This window comes from Choloepus didactylus, chromosome 6 (genome assembly GCF_015220235.1).
Source record: "Choloepus didactylus isolate mChoDid1 chromosome 6, mChoDid1.pri, whole genome shotgun sequence".
Taxonomy (NCBI): Eukaryota; Metazoa; Chordata; class Mammalia; order Pilosa; family Megalonychidae; genus Choloepus; species Choloepus didactylus.
This window is the reverse complement of record NC_051312.1, coordinates 104,928,512-104,955,105: the sequence shown is the minus strand read 5'-3', so window position 1 is coordinate 104,955,105 and position 26,594 is coordinate 104,928,512. Positions and strand designations below refer to the sequence as shown.

General features: G+C 38.9%; 1 protein-coding gene and 1 long non-coding RNA gene across 2 annotated transcripts in view; one reads left to right on the top strand and one right to left on the bottom strand.

Annotated features, from left to right (window-relative positions):
* FOLH1B (folate hydrolase 1B) overlaps positions 1 to 1,948 on the bottom strand; it is a 41,003-nt gene extending 39,055 nt beyond the window's left edge. Inside the window, exon 1 of the mRNA XM_037841031.1 lies at positions 1,636 to 1,948. Within this exon, the coding sequence (XP_037696959.1) occupies positions 1,636 to 1,753 (118 nt within the window). The 5' untranslated portion in view covers positions 1,754 to 1,948. The remainder of the gene's footprint in view (positions 1 to 1,635) is intronic.
* Positions 1,154 to 26,594, top strand: part of LOC119538211 — a 73,823-nt gene continuing 48,382 nt past the window's right edge. The window contains exon 1 of the long non-coding RNA XR_005217527.1: positions 1,154 to 1,260. This is a non-coding gene — a long non-coding RNA (uncharacterized LOC119538211). The remainder of the gene's footprint in view (positions 1,261 to 26,594) is intronic.

Genomic DNA, 26,594 nt, shown 5'->3' with positions numbered 1-26,594 from the left:
AATACAGGTTTTATGCTGAGAAATAACATGAACTGGTAATAAAATGGTTACCAAAATCGGCACACAGTCAGCTCTTATGGAGCTTCTCATTCATTAATCAAATGATCGCATACATGCATACATACATATACACATACATACAGAAATAAGTGGTGAGAAGCAAAGAGAAACATGATTCCACCAGGGCATAAAGCAAGGGGCTTGGATTAGACTGTGGAATCAGAGAACAACACTCAAAGCATAAAGTCTTTGAAGTGAAATCTGAAAAATGAACAGGATGAAGAGTAGGGAGTCCTGTGGGAAAGGGGAAAGCAGAGAATCCTAGGTAAAAGAAACAAACTTTAATAAAGAACCTATTTTGTGTCAGCCACACAGCAGAGAACATAAGGATAGATGATAGAGCAGGGAGAATCAAATGCCTTTAAGAGTAGCAGAAGATTCTCATCTCCATGTTAGCCCTGCAAAGTCTAATTCCTATGTTTAGAGTTTAGAAAATGGAAGCTCAATTTGAAATGTAACCTTATTGAGCACTCATCCTATTTAAGCTCTACAACAACTCTAGGTGGTTACTGGTATCCACACGTTAGTGATAAGCAGAGTCTGGCTCAAGTCTTTTAACTAGTCCAAAGTCACACTGCAAGCACACCGAAGGGACTGTATTTGAATCAACCCAGCTTGTCCAAGCCCTGGTTTTCTAAATCCCAGGAAGCTGTTCAGATTTCGGACCAAGGTTGGACTACCTCACAATACCTATTCATAAAGGTCCAGCCAGGAGCATCTTCTCACCAAGAAGGAATAAAGTGCCAACACTCAGGCACTGTGCTAGGAGTTTTACATGCTGTTTCACTTACTGTTCCAATAAGTTGCAGATACTATTATCCTCATCATAAAGATAGGGAAACTGAGGCTGAGAGAGACTAGGTAACTTATTCAAGGTCACTGAGAAGTAGCAGTAAAAATCAGAACTTAAAAAATGTCTAGGCTTGCCAGTGCTGTGCCTGATCTTCTTGGAGAATTGAGTTAACTCTCCAAATCAGTACACAGGGCAAAACGTAGAAGATCCGTAGAAGGAATTTGTTTTAGAGCTCTGACAATAATTCTGAGACCAAAGAAATATTAACCCAGTTCCCAAATGTGCTGCTTCTACTTCCAAGGCTGACAGAATACGGAGCAAAACAGCTTTCCGTGCGGCCTGGCTCTGAACTCGACCATGCACGTGAAGCAGTCCCAGGCACACGGATAGATGAAGACCCCAAACAGGTACTTGTTGCTTTGCGCAAAGTTCCCTGGGCCACCTGGTTCATCTGCCTCAGAGATTCGCCGTTAGTCCTAAAACTTAACGTTACTTGCAGAGCTGAGGGATGGGGGAGGGTGGTGGAACATTAAGAAGCCCCGTTCAAAAGGTGAATCCTTCGGTTCTACACCTTACCTTAGGTGACTCTGTCCTCCAAGAAGCTTGTTCAGAAACCAACCCCGCACCGACCCCAATAACCGCCCCACGTAATTAGTAGGGGCTCATTCCCACATTCTTCCAACCCAAATCGTCGTCCCTAGGAGAGGCAAGCAACAGCGCGCAACTCCGCAGTCTGGCCCGCGGAGTCGGCTCCGGGGTGTGGGTGGCAAGCGCGGCCCTACCGAAGAGGAAGCCAAGGAAAAAGAGGCCGACGGCCACCACCAGCGCCCCGGCGCATAACCATTTCGGGCGGCGCGGAGAATCAAAGCTCGAGCTGGTTTCGTGAAGAAGATTCCACATTCTCGCTAGGGTGCAGCGGGGCCTCTCGGGGCGCGCTCCGCAGCCACCTCGCTGGTGCGCTCCTCCTCCAGCGGCTCTGCAGCCGGGCAAAGTCTTCCTCCCCCAAGTGCCTGGCTAATCTGTTACTGGAGGCAGGAATCCGCTCCCTGACCGCTCTAAAAGGATTTCTAGTTTACTTTGTATCAGTCTGGGTGAGAGGGAGGCGAGATCTGTAGCCAGAAGGGGGGGCCGGACCCCTTTCAAGAGGCGCTTAAAAAAAAAAAAAAAAGTTTTTCCTACAAAATTTCCCAGACCCAAATTTTGATTCCCAAAAGGAAAACTAAGGCTTTCCCTGTGTAATTTAATAGACTGATCCTCGCTTGTATTTACCTAGCCACTCCTTGGCAGGAAACCACATCATCCTTTATCTGCCAGTGAAAACACTTAGGGGTCTACAGGCTAGTGGTGAACTCGACTCTGTCATCTCTCAAGAACTTTTTTTCAGCTCTGAAATCCTGCTAAATACTTTACAACATTTTAATGAGTAAAATCAAATAGGAAAAGGTGTTGTTTAGCCCTTGCATTGTTTCAGATAGTCAGGTGAAGCTGGCATCAATGTGAGTTACCACTATACTCTTTCTCCTAATTAACTACATTGTTATTAATAAACATTTAGGGAAATTATGCCTCCTTTACATAACAAACACATTTTGAAAGGAACAATATTGTAACTTGTTGAAGGCAGAGCCTGTCATTTATTCTCATATCCCAAATGTGTTTGGCACTGTCTTTCCTAGTACATATGAAATCAATTTTAGTTGAATTGACTTTAAGAATCTATCATACACAATTCTGTCCTGTTATAAATTCTTAAACATAATAGTAATATCTGGAGGGAGAGAATAACCATATGTTTTAAAACTCTACTGTGTTCATATAATCTATGGGATTTTATGCATGGACTCTAGCTGGAAGTGCTTTATGGAAGCACTGGACGTAACAGAACCATGAAGGCAGGCAGGATTTGAACCAGCCAAGATGAGAAGCAGTAAGCTGAAGGCTGGAGGGGTAGGCAAAGGAAGAAAACTCAGAGTACAGCCAAGGAACAGCAAATAGCTGTAGGAAGATATCTGCTAGATTGTGGAGGGTGTGAGGTACTTTGATAAAGAATTTCTGATCTGCATAAAGAGATGTGGGAAAACTAATCTGGCAATGCTGAACTAGGACAATGCCTAGATGGCAAAGGACAGGAAAGGAGGTAGTTTCCTATTCTCTTTCTAATGATGTCCTATATTTATTAAATCTCTCCTAATGTTTCTATTATGAAATCTAACTAGGCACGGTAGAATAACAATGGCTAATATTTATTGAGTACCTATTATGAACTAGGCACTTTATATACATTATCCTATTTAATCATCATTGCAACCCTTCTAGGTTGGCACTAACACTCTTCCCATTTTACAGATGGGAAAACTGAAATTTAGCAAGATTAAACAAATCACCCAAAGTCACAAAGCTAAGATTTAATACAGTATCTGTCTTACTCCAGATCACCGTACTGCCTCCTTTGTGCATGGGGACATCTGCTGAGTAGTTTGCTTCAAGTATTGGGAGGAACACTGGTCTTGGAATCAGACAACTCAAATTTAAACCTGGAATCTAGTCCTAATCTATGTAACCTTGGGAGTCAAGGATCCAATTTATCTGAATATAGCTTATTATTTGTAAAATACAAAAACACCCAGCAAAATTATTAAATACCCTTGGGTAATAGGGATATTTTGGAAGTTGGATGTGATCATATTGGAGGCCAATTTAAGTCAAATAAAAGGAAGCTTTTTTGAATATTTTTAGAACAGTTTAATTAATAGCCTTTGCGGTAAAGATAACTGCATTTCAATAATTTAGGGAATAGATGAATGATGTTATAGAAAGGATTCTTCCTCCTCTCATGGAGCATACATGTCTTGAGTAGAGAAGACATAACTTTAATAAGTAATTAACAACTAATTAATGTTATAAGAACTTGCTATATGGTAAGCACTGTACAATATATTTTACATTTAATTAATTTACATTTAATTAATTCTCAAGACTTAACCAAAAGGAATTTGAAATCTCTAAAGGGGATTATACAAGCCACCCTAGATTTTTCTTTTGTCACTTTTATTATTACTTCCATTTTACAAATGAGGAAACTAAGGTTTAAATTAGTTGGTTAACTTCCCCAAGAAAACAAAAAAATTGTTTTCTGAATCTCCCTGATAAGCATTAGACCACACTACACATCTTTCTTTAACTATTGGGGAAAGATTGGAGATAACGCTTCATATCAGGACCTACAGAAGCACAATAATGCCAAATCCTTTTGGATATGTTCTTGTTTCTGTGCCTCAACCTTGATTATCATGCTTATCTCGCTATATTGTAACTTTGTTCATTTGTATATCTCCCCAGATAGTCTGATCTTTGTGAGGTTGGAGGCTTTATTTTACGCTTTGTACCATGAATAAATGAATGAACTAAAGAATGTCTTTCCTGTTAAAAAGGAAAGCTACTTACTTGGTAATTCACTATATATTGTATCACATAGTGACAAAGAATCTAGTGTGTGATATTTTGAATTATGTACCAAAACAAGCACATGTTCTTAATGTCAGTCAGGTCCTGCAGATGTGAACCCATCAAAAAGAGGACCTCATGAAGGTGTTATTTTTAGTTAAGATGAGGCTCAACAGAATTAGGATGGGTGTTATTTACTAGAGGCCTTACAGAGAGTAAACCACAGAGAGGAGCCAGAGACAGGAAGTCAATGGAACCCAGAAGAGAAAGGAAAGGGCTTTACCATGTGACGACTGAAAACAGATACAAACCAAGGAACCCCAAGGATCTCTGGCAGCCAGCGTCAGAATGCTATGTATTTTGGGGAGAAAGCATCATCTTGCTGCCACCTTGAGTTTGGACTTCCTCTAGTCTCAAAACCATGAGCCAATAATTTCCCATTCTTTAAGGCAACCCAATGAGTTGTATTTGTCAGAATAGCAGTTAAACTAAGACACTGTACCTTGCCTGAGTGCCTGATAGGGACTTCAAGAACACTGGTTTCATACACACACTCCTTTCTGCCCCTGCACCCCTCCCTTTCCTCATACACTCATCACAATACATGAACTCCAAATGAAAAATGTGTTTAATAATGCTTTATTTGAAAGTATCCAATATGTAAAGATACTCCTTTATGTGAGCTTCTTAGTCCCACCTTCACATGCATAGCTTTTCCTTAATGATCCTGCTTAAATATACCTGTGTTGTGAAGCCTTCTTGATATCCACAGACATTTGATACTCATACACTGATCTCGCTTTTTCTTGAATTTCAGGTGTAGTTTTTTGTTACACATTTACTATTTTATTTCCTTTTAGATTTTAAGCCCCTTTATGTGAAGGGCCATATGTTGTTCCTGTGTATTGTCCACATTATCTCAATGCTTAGCATATAGTAAATGCTTGGAAACATCATTTTAGATAAATTAATGACATTATTCTAAGCAGTTAAGCAATTATGAGGTGTAAGAGATGATTACTGCTGTTGAGGAGCTTTCCTCAAAAAGGGACGAAAGGGCCTAAGTGGAAAGACAAATAATAATACTTGAAAACAGAGATTATGTACCAGAAATGCTGCAGTAATACCTGTTTTCAGAAAAGCATTATGGCCTCCTTGTTTGTGCTTAATGATTCATAATAACCTCTATAGCTCTTGTGAAATATTTCACAGTGCATATGACCATCTATACTTTGTGGGCAGACAGATAAGCTAAAAATGTAACCTGATACTACTTCTCTTCCTCTTTCAGTGCAGGAAAAAGTAGATAAAGAATAGAAATGTTAAATAAAATAAAGACAGTCTACTTGGATCTGTCACTGGCCATAAGCTTCTACAGAATCTCTGTACTGAAAGCTCCAAGAGTGGGGATCATGCCTGGCAGAGCACTTGATATATAGTAGTTACATAATAAATACTTTCAAGTGAATGAATTGTATAGTGACTATTCTGGTGTGCTAAAGCTGCCGGAATGCAAAATACCAGAAATGGATTGGCTTTTATAAAAGGGACTTATTAGGTTACAAATTTGTAGTTCTAAGGCCATAAAAGTGTCCAGATTAAGGCATCAAGAGGTGGATACCTTCTCTGAGGAGAAGACCAGTGGCGCCCAGAACATTTCTGTCAGCTGTGAAGGTACGTGACTGGTGTCTGCTGGTTCTTTGCTTCCAGTTGTGTCGCTTTCAGCTTCTGATTCCAGTGGCTTTCTCTTTAAGCACCTGTGGGTTCTCACTTAGCTTCTCTGGGGCAAACTCTGGGCCTCATCTCTTAGCTTAGCATCTCCAAATGTCTTCCTGTCTGTATCTTCAAGTGTCTGGGTCTGTGTTTGACTCTAAGCTCTCTTAAGGTTTCCAGTAAACTAATTAAATTAATGGGTGGGGTCACATCTCCACGGAAACAACTTAATCAAAAGATCCCACCTACAATACGTCTGTCCCTACAAGATTGCGTTAAAGAACATGGCATTTTGTAGGATACATAAGAGATTCAAACCAGCACAGCAACCATGGTCTGTTGAATTATGTACCCCAGAAAAACAAGTTCTTAATCTTAATCCATTCCTGTGGATGTGCACCCATAGAACCCTTTGAAGATGTTATTTTTATTTAAGTCGTGGCCCAACTGAATCAGGACAGGTCTTAATCCTATTACTGGAAGCCTTACAGAGAAGGCCACAGGGAGAAAGTCATCAGGGATGAATAGAAGCTGGAAGTCAATGGAACATGGAAGAGAAAGGAAAAGTTACTGCCATGTGACTCACCATATGACAGAAAAGTCATGGTCCCAGGGATCCCTGGTAGCCAGCCCCACCCAGAGAGAAAGCATCACCTCACTGACACCTCAATTTGAACTTCTCAGAACTGTGAGCCATAAATTCCTGTTGTTAAGCCAACACATTTTGTGTTATTCATTTGAGTAGCTGGCAAACTAAGCAACTATAGATGTTAGACAAAGAATAGTGATTTCCTACTTACAAAATCCTTTTATACCACAGAACAGTATGATACAGAAGAAAAGTATTTAACTTCAATTCAGTAATGAGGGAAAACTATTTTTGTCCATTCAGCCTAGAAAGCATTTTTTTTTCCAGTTATTTCGATGGGTCAAGTACTTGTGCTAGGTCACAGGAGCACCAAAATAGCAAGATCTTTTTTTGCTTCAACCTGCTTGAGCTCCCAGAAATGAAACTGTTCTGATACAGTATATATAATGCTTGGCACAAAATGCATGCCCAATAAATAGTAGCCATTATCTCCATTATGCCTGGATAGAATTGGCCATATGAAAATCAGAGAAAAATTATGTCAGCTAACAAGACTTAGAGAGATGCATAAAATCTAATCTTATTAGACTAAAATGACTTAAAACAATCTTCCTGACCAAGAAATATATGAATTGTCCTGATAACTCAGGTCAGATAGAAGAAGGTTTGGGGTCTCAAACAGCATACTATTGTTGAATTAATTTTCCAAGAACTCTACTCTACATTTCAATATTACAACTTAGAAACCTGAGTTTCCAGGTAACTATGTAATAATCTAAATTCCTTAACAAGGCACTTTAGCCCCATTCCAGCAGCATCACACTTGTTCAGTTTTCTAAGTCTTGCTAAGTCTCAGCTTATTCATCTATAAAATAGAAATAATAAAAGATCCTGCTCTTTTCAGTGGTCAAAAGTCATTAGCAAAGAAGCTAGACCCTTAGGTACTTGTGAGTGAATGGCAGATGCTGTTATTCTATATTTCAAAACAAATTCATATAAAATCATTAAGTAGAACCTTACATATATACCCAGAAGTCTCCTGTATTTAAAACCAACACATGATCATTCTGGAAATCTAAAGTTGAGGAAAACCCATTATTATTACAACAATAAAGATTCACATTTCAAAGAATAAAACAAGATATGCTACACATACTTCTAAGATTTCTTTCAGCAATTGAAAGGGATGAGATCAATGACAATGAGGACAAGATAATATGCCCTGGGACAGACATGAATTAAAACATAGTATACTCATCTCCATGATCTGTTCTTAGAAGAAAAAATTTTAATTCATTTTAGCCTATCTTACCTCCAGCCTCTAACAGATACTTGCTTTTGAAAAATACTTCGACTTAATCAACAAAAAACACCTATTTCACCATTCCTTAACTTTTTAATATGTAAACAGAGCACTACTGAATGTTGAACTGCATGCTAAATTGATATCTCAGGAAGATAAGAATTCTAGCTTACTTTTCCAATGGATTTGAATGAGAAGAGCATAGATATCTGAATCATTACTTGGAGAAACTGCCAGCCAATCGGGAAAGCCCAAATGGATTTTATAGCAGTAAAAAATGAACTTCTATTTCCTTTTACCCATTGAATTTATATGTTACAGCAATTGATTCACTAAATTCCTCTAATCTCAATGGAAATCTGCATTTTGTAGTACTCATTGTCAATCCAGATTTCCCCCTGGAAATCTAGAATCAAACATTCAATTGCTTCTCAGCTGGAAATCTACCAGGCACCTCAAATGTCACATGGTCAAACAGAAGTTGGGTTACTACCTGTGCTGGTTTGAATCTCTTATGTACCCCATAAAAAGCCAAGTTCTCTTAATTCAGTCCTGTGAGGGCAGACCTATTGTGGGTGGAACTTTTAGATTAGATTGTTTCCTTGGAGATGTGATCTCACCCATTCAAGGTAGGTCTTACTTGTCTTTACTGGCTTCCTCTATGAGAGGACAAAAGGCAGAGACATTGTGAAGAGTCAGAGAAGCTAAGGGAGACTGAAGCCCAGAGACATCTTGGAGAAAGTCACTTTTGAAACCAGAACCAAGGAGAAGGAGTAGCAGATGTTTCCATGTGCCTTTCCATGTGACAAAGGATCCCTAGATGCCATCAGCCTTTCCTAAAAGAAGATATCGACCTCTTGATGCCTTAATTTGGACATTTTCTTGGCCTTAGAACTGTAAATTTGCAACTTAATAAATCTCCATTGTAAAGGCCATTTCATTTCTGGTGTGTTGCATTTGGCAGCTTTAGCAAACCAAACATTACCCAACCCCCAACAAATTTAAACCCCATCTCTCCAATATTGTCTCTTTGCCCCTGCCAGACTTTCCTGTCTGCTCTATATGAATAAATAACAATATTCTCCACTGCTTTTCAGACCAAAAACCTAAAAGTCATTCTTGATTCTTCTTTTTTATTCATACTAAGCTACCACTCCTGTAGTTCTAAAAATTAAATATGGCCTTGTTAGTTTTTGTTTGAAATCTTTTCTCCAACTGTTGATAATTCAGTTCATTGTTTCATTCCTTTTCTGGTGAGGAACTTGATCTGTTGCTCTGGCTCTTTCCTTCCAGAGTGGTAGGTCCAAGGAGAGAAGAGAGTCTGTGGGGAGGTGGATAGACCCTCATGAGAGCAAGGGTTTCAAGGTGGAACTCTCCAGAAAGACTGAACAATTATGTCAACCAATCAAAACAGGTTTTGAGGAGTTAAACTGGGATTAGAAAAGTTTGCTCTATAAATCTTTCTTCTTCCAATTTTTAGAATTGTTTTCCTTTAAAAAATGTTTCTAAGTAAACATTTTATTGAAAAGTTTCAGCCTTGCCTTATCTGAACTGACAGGAAAATGGGTGTTTCCATATCTCAGGTCTGAATGAACAGGGAAACAGCTTGTGCCTAAGGAGGCATGCCAGTGGGTCCTTTTTGGGACATCCAGTAGCAAGAAAGTTGATACAAAGTGGGAACCAGGAGTTTCTCAGCCAAATAACCCTGTACTCTTATGCCCTTAAAAAAAGTACCTAGTCCTTTCAAATGCTCTTATGATTTTGCAGCTACTGCTAACTAAAAAAGGAACAGACTGAGTTTCTAGACAAGGGCAGAGTAAGAGTTTTTGTATAGTTTCACACTCCAGAATAAAAGGGGTCCCTACAATGGTTTACCAATATATACTGTTACAGCTCAGCTTCTGCTTAGAGTGCTCAGACATATTTCTGTTATCCAGTTTCTATCTGGATATTTGACAATTTTTATCATCTTATTAACATATATTACTCATGTATTATTCGATGGGATTTTGTGGTTTAGTAAAAAGAACACTGGACAAGGAATTAAGAGCTCTGGTTTTATACATTTAAAAGACAGTAATAATATAATAATAAATAACAGGTATTACTTATTTTCTTTGTGTCTGGGACTTTGCTAAACACTTCGCATAGACAGCTGAGAAAAATGAAGTTTTAAGGGAGCAACAAACCAAGAAGGTAGATCTATACAGTAAAATTTAGTTTGGTAACAGAATAAAAGATGAAACAAAAATTATTTATGCTATACATGTAATCATTAGTGCACTTTGTGTTTAGACATATGTGGGGAGTATTTCAGATGAATGTTGCTATTTTCACACAGTCAAGCCAAGTAACTAAATAGAACAGAAATCTGCCTTTATTATTATCATTATTAATTTGTCAAGTTTAGGCAGCTCAATATTTTATCACTAGTAAAAAGGACTACACACAGCATGAACACTGAAAGACCAGGATATTTACTGCTAGATACTAAATGCTGCTAAGTAATGCCCTTCATTCAAGAAACCCTGGGAAACTTGGTATTCTATAATGGGGTGAAATATTAAGCAAGGAGAAGAGGAAGCATGGGTTTATTAGGGGTGTGTGTCTAAGATTCTTAAAATGGCAGAATAGCTTTTACATTTCTTAAATTTTATTTTACCTACATTTAACTGAAAAGACTTGGGTATAAATGTTTCTTTTTCATCCCCATTTTCATCATGACTTTATATATAGAGTAAGTTATTGGCAAAAAAGGCCCCCTGTATTCCCAAGTAAATTCTTTAAAACTGCACACGGGAAATGAATTTGGACTAATAAGCAAGTGGGATAGGTATTTGTGCTGGGTCAAATTTTAACAGGTAGTACACTATCATTACTATTCTTATTTTTAATTTTAGTAATTTTACTTTGGGTTTGAACTTTCTGGATATTGGATTCTTGACAGTAAGATTCAGGTGAGGTTGTCTCAGCCCAATACACAGAGGAGTTCTGAAACTCAGGACTTCAGAAAAACAATTAAAGATGGTTTTAAAAGACTGATTAAACAATTCCTTTCCTTTAAAGAAAATAATAAAAACTAAATTCTAGGAGAACCTAAGATAGTGGCTAGGTGAGACAGGGCAAAAAATCACCTACATGAAAAATACTAGATAAAAGCCAGAAAGTGACCCAGAACACCAGTTTCAGCGATGCACCAGCTGGACAAGTTCTGCTAAATCCACAGGGCCCGTGCATTTGGTGAAACCGAGAGTCTGCATTCTGAAACAAGTGAGTGAGCCAGCTGAAAGTCCCGCGGCCACACTGTGGTGTGGGGAAACTGTGGGTTGGCCTTTGTAGATGGACTAGTTCCTTAAAAAAAAAAAAACTGTGAGCAGCTGTGGTTACAACGGTGAGAACCACGCATTGAAGCCCAGCAGGAGCAAGCTGAGCCAACGTCTTGGTGTCTGGCGTGAAGGATAGCCCTTCTCACACCCGCTGCTGATTTTTCTGGGGCCAGAGGGGAAGAGGGGAGCCAAAAGGAGAAAGAAACCACGCCCCTTGCAGCCATCTCCCCAGCGGGCTGGAGACGCTCCTGCCCAGGCAAGAGCTATAGCCCAGAGCCGAGCCAAAGGTCCCAGTGTGACAGGGAGTGATTCCCGCAGCACCGCACACAGGCCACAATGTCAGCCATGGACAGTGGCCTTTAGTGCACCCACAGCTAATTGTCCCAGAGCTGGGAAGGTGGAACTGTGCAAAAAGGGGGAAATTAACATGCCCCATTCAACCATCTTTAAAGCAGGCTGGGAACGCCCCTGCATGGCCCAGCAGCCCAGGGCTTCCCTGGAGGGCTGGCACACACTTGTGATGTGGCATAACCTTCCCTCAGCAGAGGTCCTGGAAGAGCACGGCTGAGAAGAGGGGCCTACTCAGAAATCCCAGGGACCCTACACCAATACCGAGGTCTTGTGGGTAAGCGGCAGAGACAACCTGTGACAAGACTGAAATGAAAGTTTAGACTCTTGCAGCAGCCTTAAATCTCCGGGAACACCTGGGAGGTTTGATTATAAAAGCTGCCCTGCCTCCCTAACCACCCAGACATGCCCCACATTCAGCGCAGACAGCACCAACAACACACCCAAACTTAGTGCACCAATTGAATCCCACAAGAATCAGATCCCCACACACCACAAAGACAAAGTTGGGGAGAACTGACTTGAGGGGAATAAGTGACTCACGGATGCCATCTGCTGATTAGTTAGAGAAAGTGTACACTACCAAGCTGTAGATCTGACAAATTAGAGATCAGTATTTTTTATATCCTGAAAGAATCCTACCAAGTAAAGCAAATGCCAAGAGGCCAGAAACAACAGAAAATCTTAAAGCATATGATAAAACCAGATGATATGGAGAACCCAAACCCAAACACCCAAATCAAAAGATCAGAAGAGACACAGTACTTGGCTCAATTAATCAAAGAACTACAGACAAACGATGAGAGCATGGGACATAAAGGACATGAAGAAGAGCATGGCACAGGAAATAAAGGACATAAAGTAGACCCTAGAAGAGCATAAAGAAGAAATTGCAAGATTAAATTAAAAAATAGAAGGTCTGATGGAAATAAAAGAAACTGTTGGCCAAATTAAAAAAGACTCTGGATACTCATAATACAAGATTAGAGGAAGCTGAACAATGGCTCAGCATCCTCGAGGACCACAGAACAGAAAATGAAAGAACAAAAGAAAGAATGAGGGAAAAAATAAAAAAAATTGAAATGGATTTCAGGGATACACTAGATAAAATAAAACATCCCAATTTAAGACTCATTGGTGTCACAGAAGGCAAAGAGAAGGGTAAAGGTCTAGAAAGAGTGTTCAAAGAAATTGTTGGAGAAAACTTCCCAAACCTTCTATACAATATAAATACACAAAGCGTAAACGCCCAGTGAACTCCAAATGGAATAAATCCAAATAAACCCACTCCAAGACATATTCTGATCAGACTCTCAAATACTGAAGAGAAGGAGCAAGTTCTGAAAGCAGCAAGAGAAAAGTGATTCATCATATACTGGGGAAGCTCAATAAGACTATGTGCAGATTTCTCAACAGAAACCATGGAGCTGAGGAGGCAGTGGTCTGATATGTTTAAAATACCAAAAGGCAAAAAGTGCCAACAAAAAATTCTATAGCTGGTGAAACTCCTTCAAAAATGAGGGGGAGTTTAAAATATTTTCAGATAAATAGACACTGAGAGAGTTTGTGAACAAGATACTTGCTCTGCAAGAAATACTAAAGGGAATGTTATAGGCAGATTGGAAAAGACAAGAGAGGGAGGTTTGGAGAAAAGTGTAGAAATGAAGACTATTAGTAACGGGGTTAGAGAGAGAAAGGGAGGGAGGGAAGGAGGATAAAAATACAATAAAATTTAACAAAAAAAATCCAAAAGACAAAATGGTAGACAGTAGACATTACATTGAGTGAAATTAGCCAGAAACAAAAGAACGGATAGCGTATGTACTCATTAATATGAACTAACATTGATGAGTGAAATTGAGAGTTAAAGTTAAGAACACAAGTTATCAGGTGATAGAAAGAGGTTAGAGATTGGGCATTTGATGCAGAAGGAGTACAGAAGGCTCAAAAGGACTGACTGTACAGATCCAGAAATGGATAGCATAACACTGTGTGTGATGGTAGCACAATATTGTTACTACTCTGAACAAAGCTCAGTGTGACTATGGCTGCAAGAGGAAGGCTAGGGGCATGCATGACACCAGATAAAGACTGGAATTGTATAACTTCACAAAACTTAGAGTGGTCAATCATGGTGAGTGAATGTACAAATATAAGAATATTTTTAAATGAGGGAGAACAAATGAATGTCAACACCACAAAGTGGTGAAAATTGGACAGTACAAGGGAAAAATACAATCAGTGCAAACCAGAGTCTATGGTAACATTGTCAAATGCTTCCTTTAATTGTAACAAAGGCAATATACTAAAACGAAATGTCTATAAAATGGGGATATAAGGGAGTGATATGGGATTCTTGGTGGTGGTGGTGTTGTCTTACCTTTTCACTGAATTTTATTTTATTTTTATTTTTCTTCTATCTTTTATATTTTTATTCTTCATATTTCTCCTCTTCCTCTTTCTTTGTGGAAGAAACTGAAATGTAATCATATAGATTGTGGTGATGAACACATAATTATGTGGTTATATTGGGAATCATTGATGTTAACTTAGGATGGATTGTATAGTATATGAATAAAACTGTTTAAAAAATAAACACAGGGATACACGTGCTGAGGGAAATGTGAAGAGAGGGATGTGCCTATTCAGTGTTGGTAGGGAAGTAGAATGGTGCAGCCTAGCTGGAGGGCAGTGTGGTGGTTCCACAAGAAGCTAACTATGGGGTTGCTATATGGTCCTGCAACCCCATTATTGGGTATATACTTGGAAGAACTGAGAACAGAGACATGAGTGGACATTGCACATTGATGTTTATGGCAGCCGTATTAATGATTTGCAATGGATGGAGGTGGACTAAGGGTACATCAACTGATAAACGGAATGGTGAACTTTGGTGTATACATAAAATGGAATACTGAGTGGCGGCAAGAAGGAATGAAGTTGTGAGGTATGCACCTAGGTGAAAGAACATTGAGGACAGTATGTTGAGTGAAATAAGACAGAATTGAAAAGACAAACATTATAATGCTTCACTAATATGGACCAATTATAGCAGACTCTGAGAATTGAATCTGAGACTGTAGGCTATTAGGGTGTTCTAGTTTGCTAATGTTGCTGGAATGCAAAACACCAGAGATGGATTGGCTTTTATAAAAGGGGGTTTATTTGGTTACACAGTTACAGTCTGAAGGTTATAAAGTGTCCAGGGTAACACATCAGCAATCGGGTACCTTCGCTGGAGGATGGCCAATGGTGTCTGGAAAACCTCTGTTAGCTGGGAAGGCACATGGCTGGCATCTGCTTTCAAGTTCTGGTTTCAAAATGGCTTTCTCCCAGGATGTTCCTCTCTAGACTGCAGTTCCTAAAAAATCTCACTCTTAGTTGCACTTGGGGTATTTGTCCTCTGTCAGCTTCTCCGAAGCAAGAGTGTGCTTTCAACGGCCATCTTCAAACTCTCTCTCATCTGCAGCTCCTATGCTTTCTTCAAAGTGTCCCTCTTGGTTGTGGCTCCTCTTCACAACATCACTCACAGCTGCACTGAGTTCCCTCTGCCCATCAGCTCATTTATATGGCTCCACTGATCAAGGCCCACCCTGAATGGGTAGGGCCATGGCTCCATGGAAATATCTCATCAGAGTTATCACCCACAGTTGGGTGGGGCACATTCCATGGACACACCCAAAGAATTACAATCTAATTAACACTGATAGGTCCACCCACACAAGATTACATCAAAGATAATGGCATTTGGGGGGCCATAATACATTCAAACTGGCACACAGGGGAAGGTTTATGGTAAAGGTTCCTAGATTGTAAGCTTTTATAGCAGTCACAACTATTCATGACTTGTAACAATTATTTCTAAATTCTGAGATGCTGAGCTTTTTGTGTATAACCTGGTCAGTCCTTGGAACTTCGAGTATCTCTGTGATACCAGAGACTCACAGCTAGAGTTCAGCAGCCATTAAAGAAGCTGAAAAAGAGATCAGACTTCAATTAGAAATATGAACAAAATGGACTTGGTTAGGACTAAGCTAAACCAAAATAAAGGGAAAAGGATGATATTGACTGTGTTTTCAAATGTCAACTTCTGTGTGAGAACATAGGAAAAGATTTTTATTTGGTGGAAAATCTATATTTTCTATAGCATGCTGTGATGGTTCGGTTCATGTGTCATCTTGGCCAGGTGATGGTACACAGGTATCTGGTCAAGCAAACATGGGCCTAACCGTTACTGCAAGGACATTTGAGGCTGATTAATAAACCAGAAGACTGGTTTATTAAATCATCAGTCAATTAGCTGCAGCTGTGACTGATTACATCCACGAAGGGCGTGTCTCCCACAATGAGAGAATGCAGTCAGCTGGATTTAATCCAATCAGTTGAAGAGTTCTAAGCAAGACAGATAGAGGATCTTCTTCTTCTTTGGCTAACCAGTGAAGCGTTTCCTGAGGAGTTCATCAAAGTTTCCAGTTCATTCCTGAGGAGTTCATTGAACATGTTCACTGAAGTTGCCAGTTCATTTCCTGAGGAGTTCATCAAACATCTTCATTAGAGTTGACAGTTTGCTGCCTGCCCTATGGATTTTGGACTCATGCATCCCCACAGCTGTGAGAGACATGTCTAAAAATCTTATATTTATAGATATCTCTTGTTGGTCCTGTTTCCCTAGAGAGCCCTAACTAACACACATGCTATATAGTTTAACTTGTAGGGTCAGTTTATTTAAACACCATAATTACATGGAAACTTGAATAGGGGGTGAGATCTGTTTGGTTTGTACAGGTTAATGTAAAACCCTGATACATCCCAGGGAATTTTGGAAAGAGATTGAAAGTATTTGCAAAGCCCCCTTTAGGGACTGGGGAAAATATGGAAATATTAAACTTCCCCACTTGGTGAATTCCCGATATTCTCTCAAGCAATGGGAACTACCAGTGTAGTAGGCTAAGCCCTTGACTTGGGGCTTGACCTTATGAAGCTTGTTACTGCAAAGGAGAGGCTAAGCCTACTTACAATTATGCCTAACAGCCACCCCATAGAACCTCTTTTGTTGCTCAGCTGTGGCCTCTGTCTCTAAGCCAACATTGCAGGTAAACTGGCTGCCCTCCCCTCTATGTGGGACATGACTCCCAGAGGTGTATATGGGTATATATCTCCCTGGCACTATGGTACATGACTCCCAGGTCAGAGTATGGACCTGGCATCATAGGATTGAGAAAGCCTTCTGGACCAAAAAGGGGAAGAGAAATGAAACAAAATAAACTTTCAGTGGCTAAGAGATTTCAAAAGAAGATGAGAGGTCATTCTGGAGATTATTCTTATGCATTATATAGATATCCCTTTTTAGTTTTTAGTATATTAGAATAGCTAGAGGGAAATACCTGAAACTGTTGAACTACAATCCAGTATCCTAGATTCTTGTAGGTGATCATATAACTATATAGTTTATATATGGGGTGACCATGAGATTGTGAAAACTTTGTGGCTCACACTCCCTTTATTCAGGGTATGGACAGATGAGTAGAAAAATGGGGGACAAATAGTAAATGAATAATAGTGGTGGGGGGGTGTGTATGAGATATTTTGCATGTTCTTTTTTAGTTTTATTTTTAGTCATATTTATTTTTATTTTCTGGAGTAATGAAAATGTTCAAAAAAAGGATTGTGGTGATGAATGCACAACTATATGATGATACTGTGAACAACGGATCGTACACTTTGTATGACTGTATGGTATACGAATATATTGCAATAAAATTGCATTAAAATAGATTGCATAAAATAATATGTATATAAAATATTGTTGAGCCTATAAATATAGAACTGCAATATATGTGACATATATTTGCCAACACAGCCCAAAGGAGGTGGGTGGGGCAAGGCTGTGATGGACTAATTAAATGATGTAGATGGTAAAGTAATAAGTGTAACAATGTATTGTTGTGTTTGTAACATTAATCGATATAAGATGTATAATGATGCAACCACAGAAAGTGGGAAAAAGGAATAGGATTTTATTGTAGTAATTTTTCCATTTATCACTGAAATTAAGCTTGTACAAATATCAAGCTGATTCTGATGAGTTAAAATGTATATGGTAAACACTAAAGTAACCACTAAAAAGACATTTAAAATAGTGAAAATCATTAAAGAAATTAAAGTATTATATAGAAAATATTTTCTTAGTGGAAAGGAAAGAATTAAAGGAGGAGTGGAAGAATCAAAAAGAATGAGACACATAGAAAACAAAGAGTAAAATGACAGATGTAAATCACATAGAAAACAAAAACTTCCAGCTTCTACTCTTCCATGTGGATCTTTGTGGCCCTCTTGACAAGGCCTCCAGCACTAGGATTAAGACCCATCCTGATCTGATGGCCACAACTTGTCTAAAAATAGCAACTTTTAAAGGTCCTATTTAAAATGGATACAAACCCATAAGGATGGATCATGATTAAGAACATTTTGGTAGGGTATATAATTCAACCTAACACAACAGTCCTAAATAACCAAGACTCAAAGAAGAAATAAAAAGAGAAATCAGAAAATACTTTGGGGTAAATGAAAAGAAGATACAACATACAAAAACTTATGGGATAGACCTAAAGCAGTGCTTAGAGGAAAATTTATAACTGTAAATGCCTACAGTAAGAAAGAAGAAAGAGCTCATAGCAATAGCCTAAGCTCACATAATAAGACCCTGGAAAAAGAAAAAAAAGTTAAACATAAAGCAAGCAGAAAGAAGTAAATAATAAAGATTGGAGTGGAAATTAATGAAAGAGAATAGAAAAACAATAGAATAACTCATTGTAAATCAATGAAACCAAAAGATTCAACACTATCCCCATCAGAATCTCAGCTGACTTTCTTGTAGAAATTGGCAAGCTTATGCTAAAGTTCATAAGGAATTTAAAGGATCTCAGAATTTCCAAAACAATCTTGAAAAGAAAAACAAACTTCAAGAAGTTACCTTTTATGGTTTCAGAATGTACTACAAAACAACAGTTATCAAGACAGACTGATACTGGCACAAGAATAGACATGCAGATTAATAGACAGAATTTAGAGTCTATAAATAAACCTCCACACCTAAGGCCAACTGATTTCGACAAGGTGCCAAGAGCATCATACAAGGAAAGAATTGTCTTTTCAACAAATTAAATTGGGACAAGTGCAAAAGAAAAACTGGGATCCTTACCTCACACAATATACAAAGATTAACTCAAAATGTGTCAAAGACCTATGAGCTAAACCTATAATACTCTTAGAAGAAAACATAAATCTTCACAGCAGATTCTTGGATTTGATACTGAAATCATGAGCTACAAAAGAAAAATCAGATAAATTAGTATCATAAAAATTATAAACTTTGTAAATCAAAGGGCATTATCAAGAAAGTGAAAAGACAACCCATAGAATGGAAAAAAAAGTTCAAATCATGTATCTCATAAGGGACCCAGAATGTATAATGAATGCTTAGAACTCAATAATCAAAAGACAAATAACTCAAATTAAAAGCTGAGCAAAGGATCTGAATAGACATTTCTCCAAGGAAGTTATACAAATGACCAACAAGCACATGAAAAGCTACCAAACTTAATTAGCGATCAGAGAAATGCAAATCAAACCCACAATGAGATACCACTTCACATCTACCAGCATGTGTAGAATCAAAAAGTCAGGTAATAATAAAGATTGAAGAGGATGTAGAGAAATGGGAACTCTCATGGGAATGTAATATGGTGCAGCTGCTTTGGAAAATAATCTGGTAGCTCTTAAACGATTAAACATAGAGTTACCAAATGACCCAGCAATTCCACTCCTAGGTTTATTCCCAAGAGAAAAAAAAACCATATGTCAACACAAAAACTTGTACATGAATGTTTACAACAGCACTATCATAATAGGCAAAAGGTGGAAACAACCCAACTGTCTATCAGCAGATGAGTGGATCAACAAAATGCGACATAGCCACACAGTGACCTATCTTAACTCCACCCTTGCCTGGGACAGGTCAGCAGTAACAACTGAAAATGCCTGAGGCTTTCTCTAATGAGCTACTTAGAATAGTTAAAAAAGAAAAGAAAAGAACAAGGAAGCCCCCTTTCCAGAGCCAATCCCCAGCCCCCGTTTCACCAGTCAAGAGCCCGAGTTGGTACGTGGCTTTATGTGTCCCTTTTGGGGAGGGACACAGCCCTTTTCCAGTTCTGAGCTCAGCCAAATCCAAAAGCCTCTGTTTTTGTTTATTTATTTATTTTTTTTTTCCATCAGCCCCTGCCTTCCTCTCTGCTGGAGAGGACCTCAGGGTTCCTTCCTGCTTGCTTTGGGTTTATCTGTGCTCATAGCTTACATTCAGTAGCCCAAACTTGTTAGTTAGAACAGCAGTTGGAGCTTGGCTGAACTACCTTCCCCTTTTGCTAGTAGAAACCGCCTTCTTTTTCCCACCGGGGAGTGTTCCAACTCAGCCTGCCATGCCAGTGGGGGTAGGGGCACCAGATCCTCAGGAGCTTATGTATGATTCTACTGCTGAGATCTTGGCCATTCCACCCATTCCAAACTGGTTGTATAATGTTTGTCCAGTCACCGATGTCCCCCAACAGTTGTTCCAAACAGTTCCTGGCTATTTACTAGCTGCTGTAGAGGACCAACTAAATTCCGCATCTCCTGATGCCACCATCTTCCCCACCTTCCTCTGTGGTGGTTGTTTTAAGGAATGCAAAATGCAAATCATAATCCCAGCCTAAGATGCAACTGCATTTATTATTCAACTATTTATTGAGTACCAAATGGTATTATGTAACAGGTCAGACAATGGTGAAACAAGGGATGAGGATTCTTTCTCCCATGGATCAAATTCTCAAGAAGATGGTAGTTGGGGAAGCAGGGGATGGGGGGCATTAAAAAATAAACAAAAGAGTATTTGTGCATTATGATAAGTGGTTTTAAGGAAAAGGAGGTAAATCCTATTTTCTAACAGTAATTTCAGAGAATCCAGATATGTGATAATTACCAAGTAAGAGGGACACAGCTATGTGTAAAGAAAAGAAAGCAATGATCTGTCTTGTCCATGGGATGGTCAGGAAGGCCTCCAAGAGAAGGCATTTGAGCTTGGGCTATAAGGAGCAGTAGATTTAGTAGATGGTTAGGAGAGAGGGCATTTACACTTATCAAGATGGGAGAAAACAAAGACCTCTGGGATGGGACACTAGCAGTTCATTGACTGGAACATAAAGCAGAATAAGGAAGATGATAATGGCATGATGATAAAAACACCTATATATTTTTTAATGCTTACTAATTACCAGGCACTGTAATAAAGATTTACATTATCTTATTTAGTCCTACATTTTTTGATGTGGCCAATGGTATCCCCAATTTACAGATGAAAATGTTGAGGTTTGCTCAATCATAGTTTTGCCACAGATGTCATTATACCATACTACACACTATCCAGAATTATTAATAGGAAAATCTGTGATTTGGACTGCGGTCTTTGACTCCACAAGCTCTGTTCTTTCTACTACAGAGAACTGTCCCCAAAAATATAGAATTGGAAAGCAAAGTTTCAGGCAGATTTTAGTATACTTGGTGTTCTAATTAAAGATTACAAAATTTACTTGGTAACAAAGGGAAAAACGTAACTTCTACCAAGTAGTGACATAATCTGAGACATGATTTGGGAAGATACATGCAGCATTGATTTGAAACATGAAAAAAATAGAGGACATAGGATTGCTTAGTTCTTACTAAAGGGAAGATTCATATAGAAATTGGGGCAGTTTTAGGATTGCTCAGTATACACAGGAAGCAACTGAGTTGCCTGTTACACTTTCCTATTTCCAGGCACCACTCCCAGGGGATGCTGATGTAAGGAGCCTTTTGACAATACTCTGGTCTCACCCAGCCAAAGGCTTAGGGAGGCAATTTGAACCAAGAGTCCTTCACAGCAAGCTTTAGGTCTATAGGGATCAGGTTTCATTCATCTTTTTACTCCCTTTCCCCTTCGGACCTTAATAAGCACATGGATGTATTTAATTGAATTGTCAGCATAAATGACTATAGTCAAAGAAAAATCATTAGGATTGTGCAATTTAAAAACAGAACAAAATTTTTAAAAAAATCGTTTTTGTACATCGTGGAGAGAGAGCATCCAGGGTACAGGGAGAGTGACAAGTGCCCCTCCCTCCCCCCAAAAAATATTAAAATAAAATCTCTTACCAATTATATTTGAGCAGTCTGCTATGTAGGGCACATGACTGAGTTCCTAGCAGGTCTTCTATCCATTCAGCACTTTTCCCTCTGCAAGATATGGAAGTACTTTGAAGAGAGTGTGTCATCATTAGGAGACAATATAAAGCACCACTTGATTGGAGTCCCCCATTCAGGAAACACACAGGCACTGTTCACTCTGCTGAAAGCCATAAGGAAGAATCAGAGAATAGCTTTTTCAACTGAAACATCAGAATGTTATATAGAAAGGTACAATGGAGTTTTCTGAGTTGGAAATTGGCTAGAACACAATAATCTGAAGCCTGTCTTCTCTAAAACATGCTGAAGCTGCAATAGATATGACTTGTATAGAATAAATGATAGAATAATACAGTGTGCTGGAGTCCTTATTTAAGAAGTTCACATTTATTGACCTGAACATCCAATGAATATCTCTTTAAACCAAAATAGAAATAATGAAATTAGGGAATACATGCTCCCAAGTGGGTACTGATTCGTTTCCCATACCTCTCCCACCACTGGTCCTAGACATCGAGGGGTTGGCCTTTTTTTCTCCTATTGACTCTTTCAGATCATTTTCCTCTGTCCTCCTTAAAAGCTCCCAGTCACGGTGCTCATATCATCAGATTATGTTACTATTATCTTTCCCCTATTGCTTCAAGATTTCATCCTGTGTCTCACTGTCAATCTATCAATATCACTGTTGTCAGAAATCTTGGTAAATGTCTATGGATTAAAATTCCAAAACACTGACCTATTATGTACTTGACTTCCTCAGGAAGCTTCCATTTTACTCAGCTACATAGTCCTTTGGTTAATCCTAGAACTTTTCATTATCAACAATTTCATCCCTCCATACTTTAATTTCAAGCATCTCACTTTCCAATCATTACCTCCCAAATTTTCACCTTGTTGCCTCTAGTACTTTGACTCTAAACTTTTACCTCACTGTATTTACAATCATTAAATGTTCCACCTTTTTTCCTCTCCCTTATCCCCCTAAGTTCTCAGTTCTCTCTTACTAAGTAAATATTCCATGATCCTTCATTCTCTTGCAAACACCTTTGAAAAACTTGACCCTTTCTTCCTTTATTGTATTAGCCTCACAAAATCCAGATCATATTTAAATTCAACTCACTCATTATTCTGTGCCTGAACCTATACAGTGAATGTGGCTGAAGAAAAAACAGGGATACTGACTGTTGTCATTTCAAATTCTTGATTCTAAATTGGAAGTGGTCATGGTGGTCCCTGGCAATTCTGCTTTATTTTTCTGGCCTATTCTCTCTCACTTTCATACAAAACATTTTTTACACCTATTCCTCATCCTCCTAAACTGCCTCACCTCTGTACACTTTAGTTTATGTTATGATCTTGCTTCCTATTTCACCAAGGAAAGAGAAGCGATCAGTAGGTAAGTTCCATGTACCTGTCCTATCTGTGTACGCATGTTCTCCCTGCTCCCCACCCCCATGACTATGGATCAACTGTCCATGATCTGACCTGGACTTATTGTGCCCTGGGTCTTATTCTCTTTCATTTCAGTCATAGACATTCTTTTTTCCATAAATATTTCCCTTCCCAACTGGACCATTCCCATAAGCATGCAAACATACTTAATATTTTCCTCCTTTAAAATACCTCTCCTTCTTTAAAATATCCCTCAATTCTCAACCAATTTGTCTACTCTCCTGTACATCAAAACTCTTTGAAAGAGACTTTTTATATTCACTCTTCCCCCTTCCTTTCATCCTATTCACACTAGAATCTGCTCCAAAAGGATTCACCACACTAAAATGTAGCTCTTCTCAAGATTACCCATGACTTTTATAGTGCTAAATTCAACGGTAAATTTTCAGTCTTTGTTTTAATTAACCTACCAGCAGCTTTGATTTATTGGAGCACTCCCTCCTTCTTGAAACACTTACTCCACTTTGCTTCTGGAAGCTGCTGTCTCAGTTCTCCTGCTGCTTACCTTGGCTGCTCTTTCTAGCCTCCTTTGCTGGTCCTTCTCATCATCCCATTAGAGTTCATCAGGGTCCAGTCTTCAGATTCTTTTTCTTCTCCATCACTACTCTCTCCCAAAGTGACCTCACTTAGTCTCATGGCTTTAAATACTATCTTGTGTTGATCATGCTTGAATGTTCTTTCCACTGAACTCCAGATTCAACTGCTACCAGACATCCCTATTTGCATAATTAAAAGGCATCTCAAAGTTAATATATCTTAAGTCAGACTCTTAATACCCACTTCCTTCAAGACTAATCTTCCTTCACATTTACTGATCTCATTAAATGCCAATTTCTTCTTCCAATTGTTTAGGCAACTTGAAGTCTCTTTGGCTTGTCTCTTTTTCTCATGCATATTTGATCCATCAATCAATCCTGTTAATTATACCTTCAAAATGTATAAAGAATCAGGTTACTCCTCTCCCACTGCTAACTCTTCTCTGGGTGGCCATTATCTGTTTCCTGGATAAATTCAGTGTTCTTCTTTTGGTCTCTCTGATTCAGCACTTGCCTCTTTATGGTCAGTTCTGAACATAGCAGCTGGATCAGATGGGGTCATATCACCTCTGTAACCCAAACTCTAAAATAGCTTCCCACTTCACTCTTAACAATGGCCAACCATGTCTTGTATGCACTGGCCCCCGTTTCTTTTTCTGACCGTATTTCCTCTATTCTTGTCACACCTCTCATTCATCGGTCACACTGTCCTCTTTGGTACTCACACTCCAAGCAGGCTCCCAACATGGGGACTTTCCACTTGTTGCTCCCTCTGCTTAGAGCACTCTTCTACAGCTACCTGCATGTCTCCCTCCATCACCTCCTTTAGGTCTTTGCTTAAATGTTAATTTCTCACGGATGCTTTCCCTGACTATCATATTTTAAATTGTGCCCACCCCCTAGAAATTACCTATCCCCCATCCCCGCTCAAGTTTTCTTCATAATAATTGCAATGGGTAGTGTTCTGGTTTGCTAATGCTGCCTTTAAGCAAAATACCAGAAATGGATTGGATTTGGTTACAAAGTTACAGTCTTAAGGCCATAAAAGTGTCCAAGGTAAGGCATCAACAATAGGGTACCTCCGCCGGAGAAAGGCTATTCGAATCCGCAAAACCTCTGTTAGCTGGGAAGGCACGTGGCTGGCATCTGCTTGCTCCCAGGTTGCGTTTCAAAATGGCATTCTCCAAAATATCAGCTTCCAATGGCCGTCTTCAAAATGTTTGTCACAGCTGCAGCTAGCTCCTTCTGTCTGAGCTCTTATATAAGGCTCTAGTAAACTAATCAAAGTCCATACTGAATGGACGGGGCTGCACCTCTATGGAAATTATCTAATCAGAGTTATCACCTACAGTTGAGTTGTCACATCCCCATGGAAACAGCCGAATCCAAAGGTTCCAACCTAATCAACACTAATATGTCTTCCCCCACAAGACTGCATCAAAGAATATGACCTTTTCTGGGGGACATAATACAGCCAAACTGACACAAGCAGCCTTTTTTTTTTTTTTTTGATGGTTAACCTTATATTTCAATGTGACTAAGCTGTAGTACCCAGTTCTTTACTCAAATACTAAGGCGTGGTGTCTTGTAGTGAGGTGTCTTGCAGATTTGATTAACATTTACAATCAGCTAACTTTTAGCAAAGGAGATTACCCTTGAAGAAGGGGCCTCATCTAATCAGGTGAAGGCCTTAAGAGCAAAACCAGGTTTTCCAGAGAAGAATAAATTCTGCCTCAAGACTTCAATATCAACTACTGTTTCAGTTCCCAGGCTGCTGAGCTGCCCTTTAACTTGCTAGTCTGTACAACAGCATGAGCCAATTCCTTAAAATAAATCTCTTTTTACACTCACACACATGTGCATGTGCATATCCTATTCATTCTGTTTCTCTGGAGAACCCTGACTGACACAATACTTGTAGCCAACTGACATAATATATATTTTACTTATTTATTTATTGTCTATCTCCCCTCTGGAATGTGCATTAAGGGCATGGATTTTTTTACTCTGTTATACCTAGCACCAAGAAGAGTACATGGTCTGTGGTAGGTGTGCAATAAGTGACACTCGAATACTATGAAGTCAGACAGTTCTGCGTTCTGGCCCTCCAGCTACTCTACTTATAAGAAATAGAAATGGGGTAAAAAGTGAAAATATTAGGTATATCCCTGTGTTATTGGCCAGAAATGGTAGTATGCCCCTTTTCTCTACAAAGACCAAATTAATCAATAATGAAGAAATGACACTGGCAATCATGTACATGGAACAAAATTTGAAAAAATATGTTTTGTCGTAGGTGCTTTTTTTGGTTATATTTGAGAGACTGAATTGAGAGCTTATGCCTTTTTAGCCAAGTGAACTCCTAATGCTTCTTAAGACTCAGTTAAAATGGTCTCTTCTCTCTGAAGTCTTCCTGACTTCTCAGTCACTTCTTCCTCAATATCCCCATAGTATTTTATACATATCTTAATTATAGCTCTGATCACATTGTATTACAATTACCTGTGATGAGTTTATTTCTCCAGCTAGAAGAGTTTTTTGAAGAAAGGGATCACAGCTATTTATCTTTGCATCCCTAGTGCCTAGAACTGCTTCTGTGAGACAGTAGGTTCTTGTAAATCTCTGTTCAACAGGTTTTAAATTTAGGTTCAGGTTTCATGAGATTATTGATAATTCACTGTTACTACACAAAGAGATTACTATAAAGTCCAGAAATGTTTGGATACACATTAATGAGTAAATAAACCATGAAATATTAAGTGCTATCTTCAAAACTATT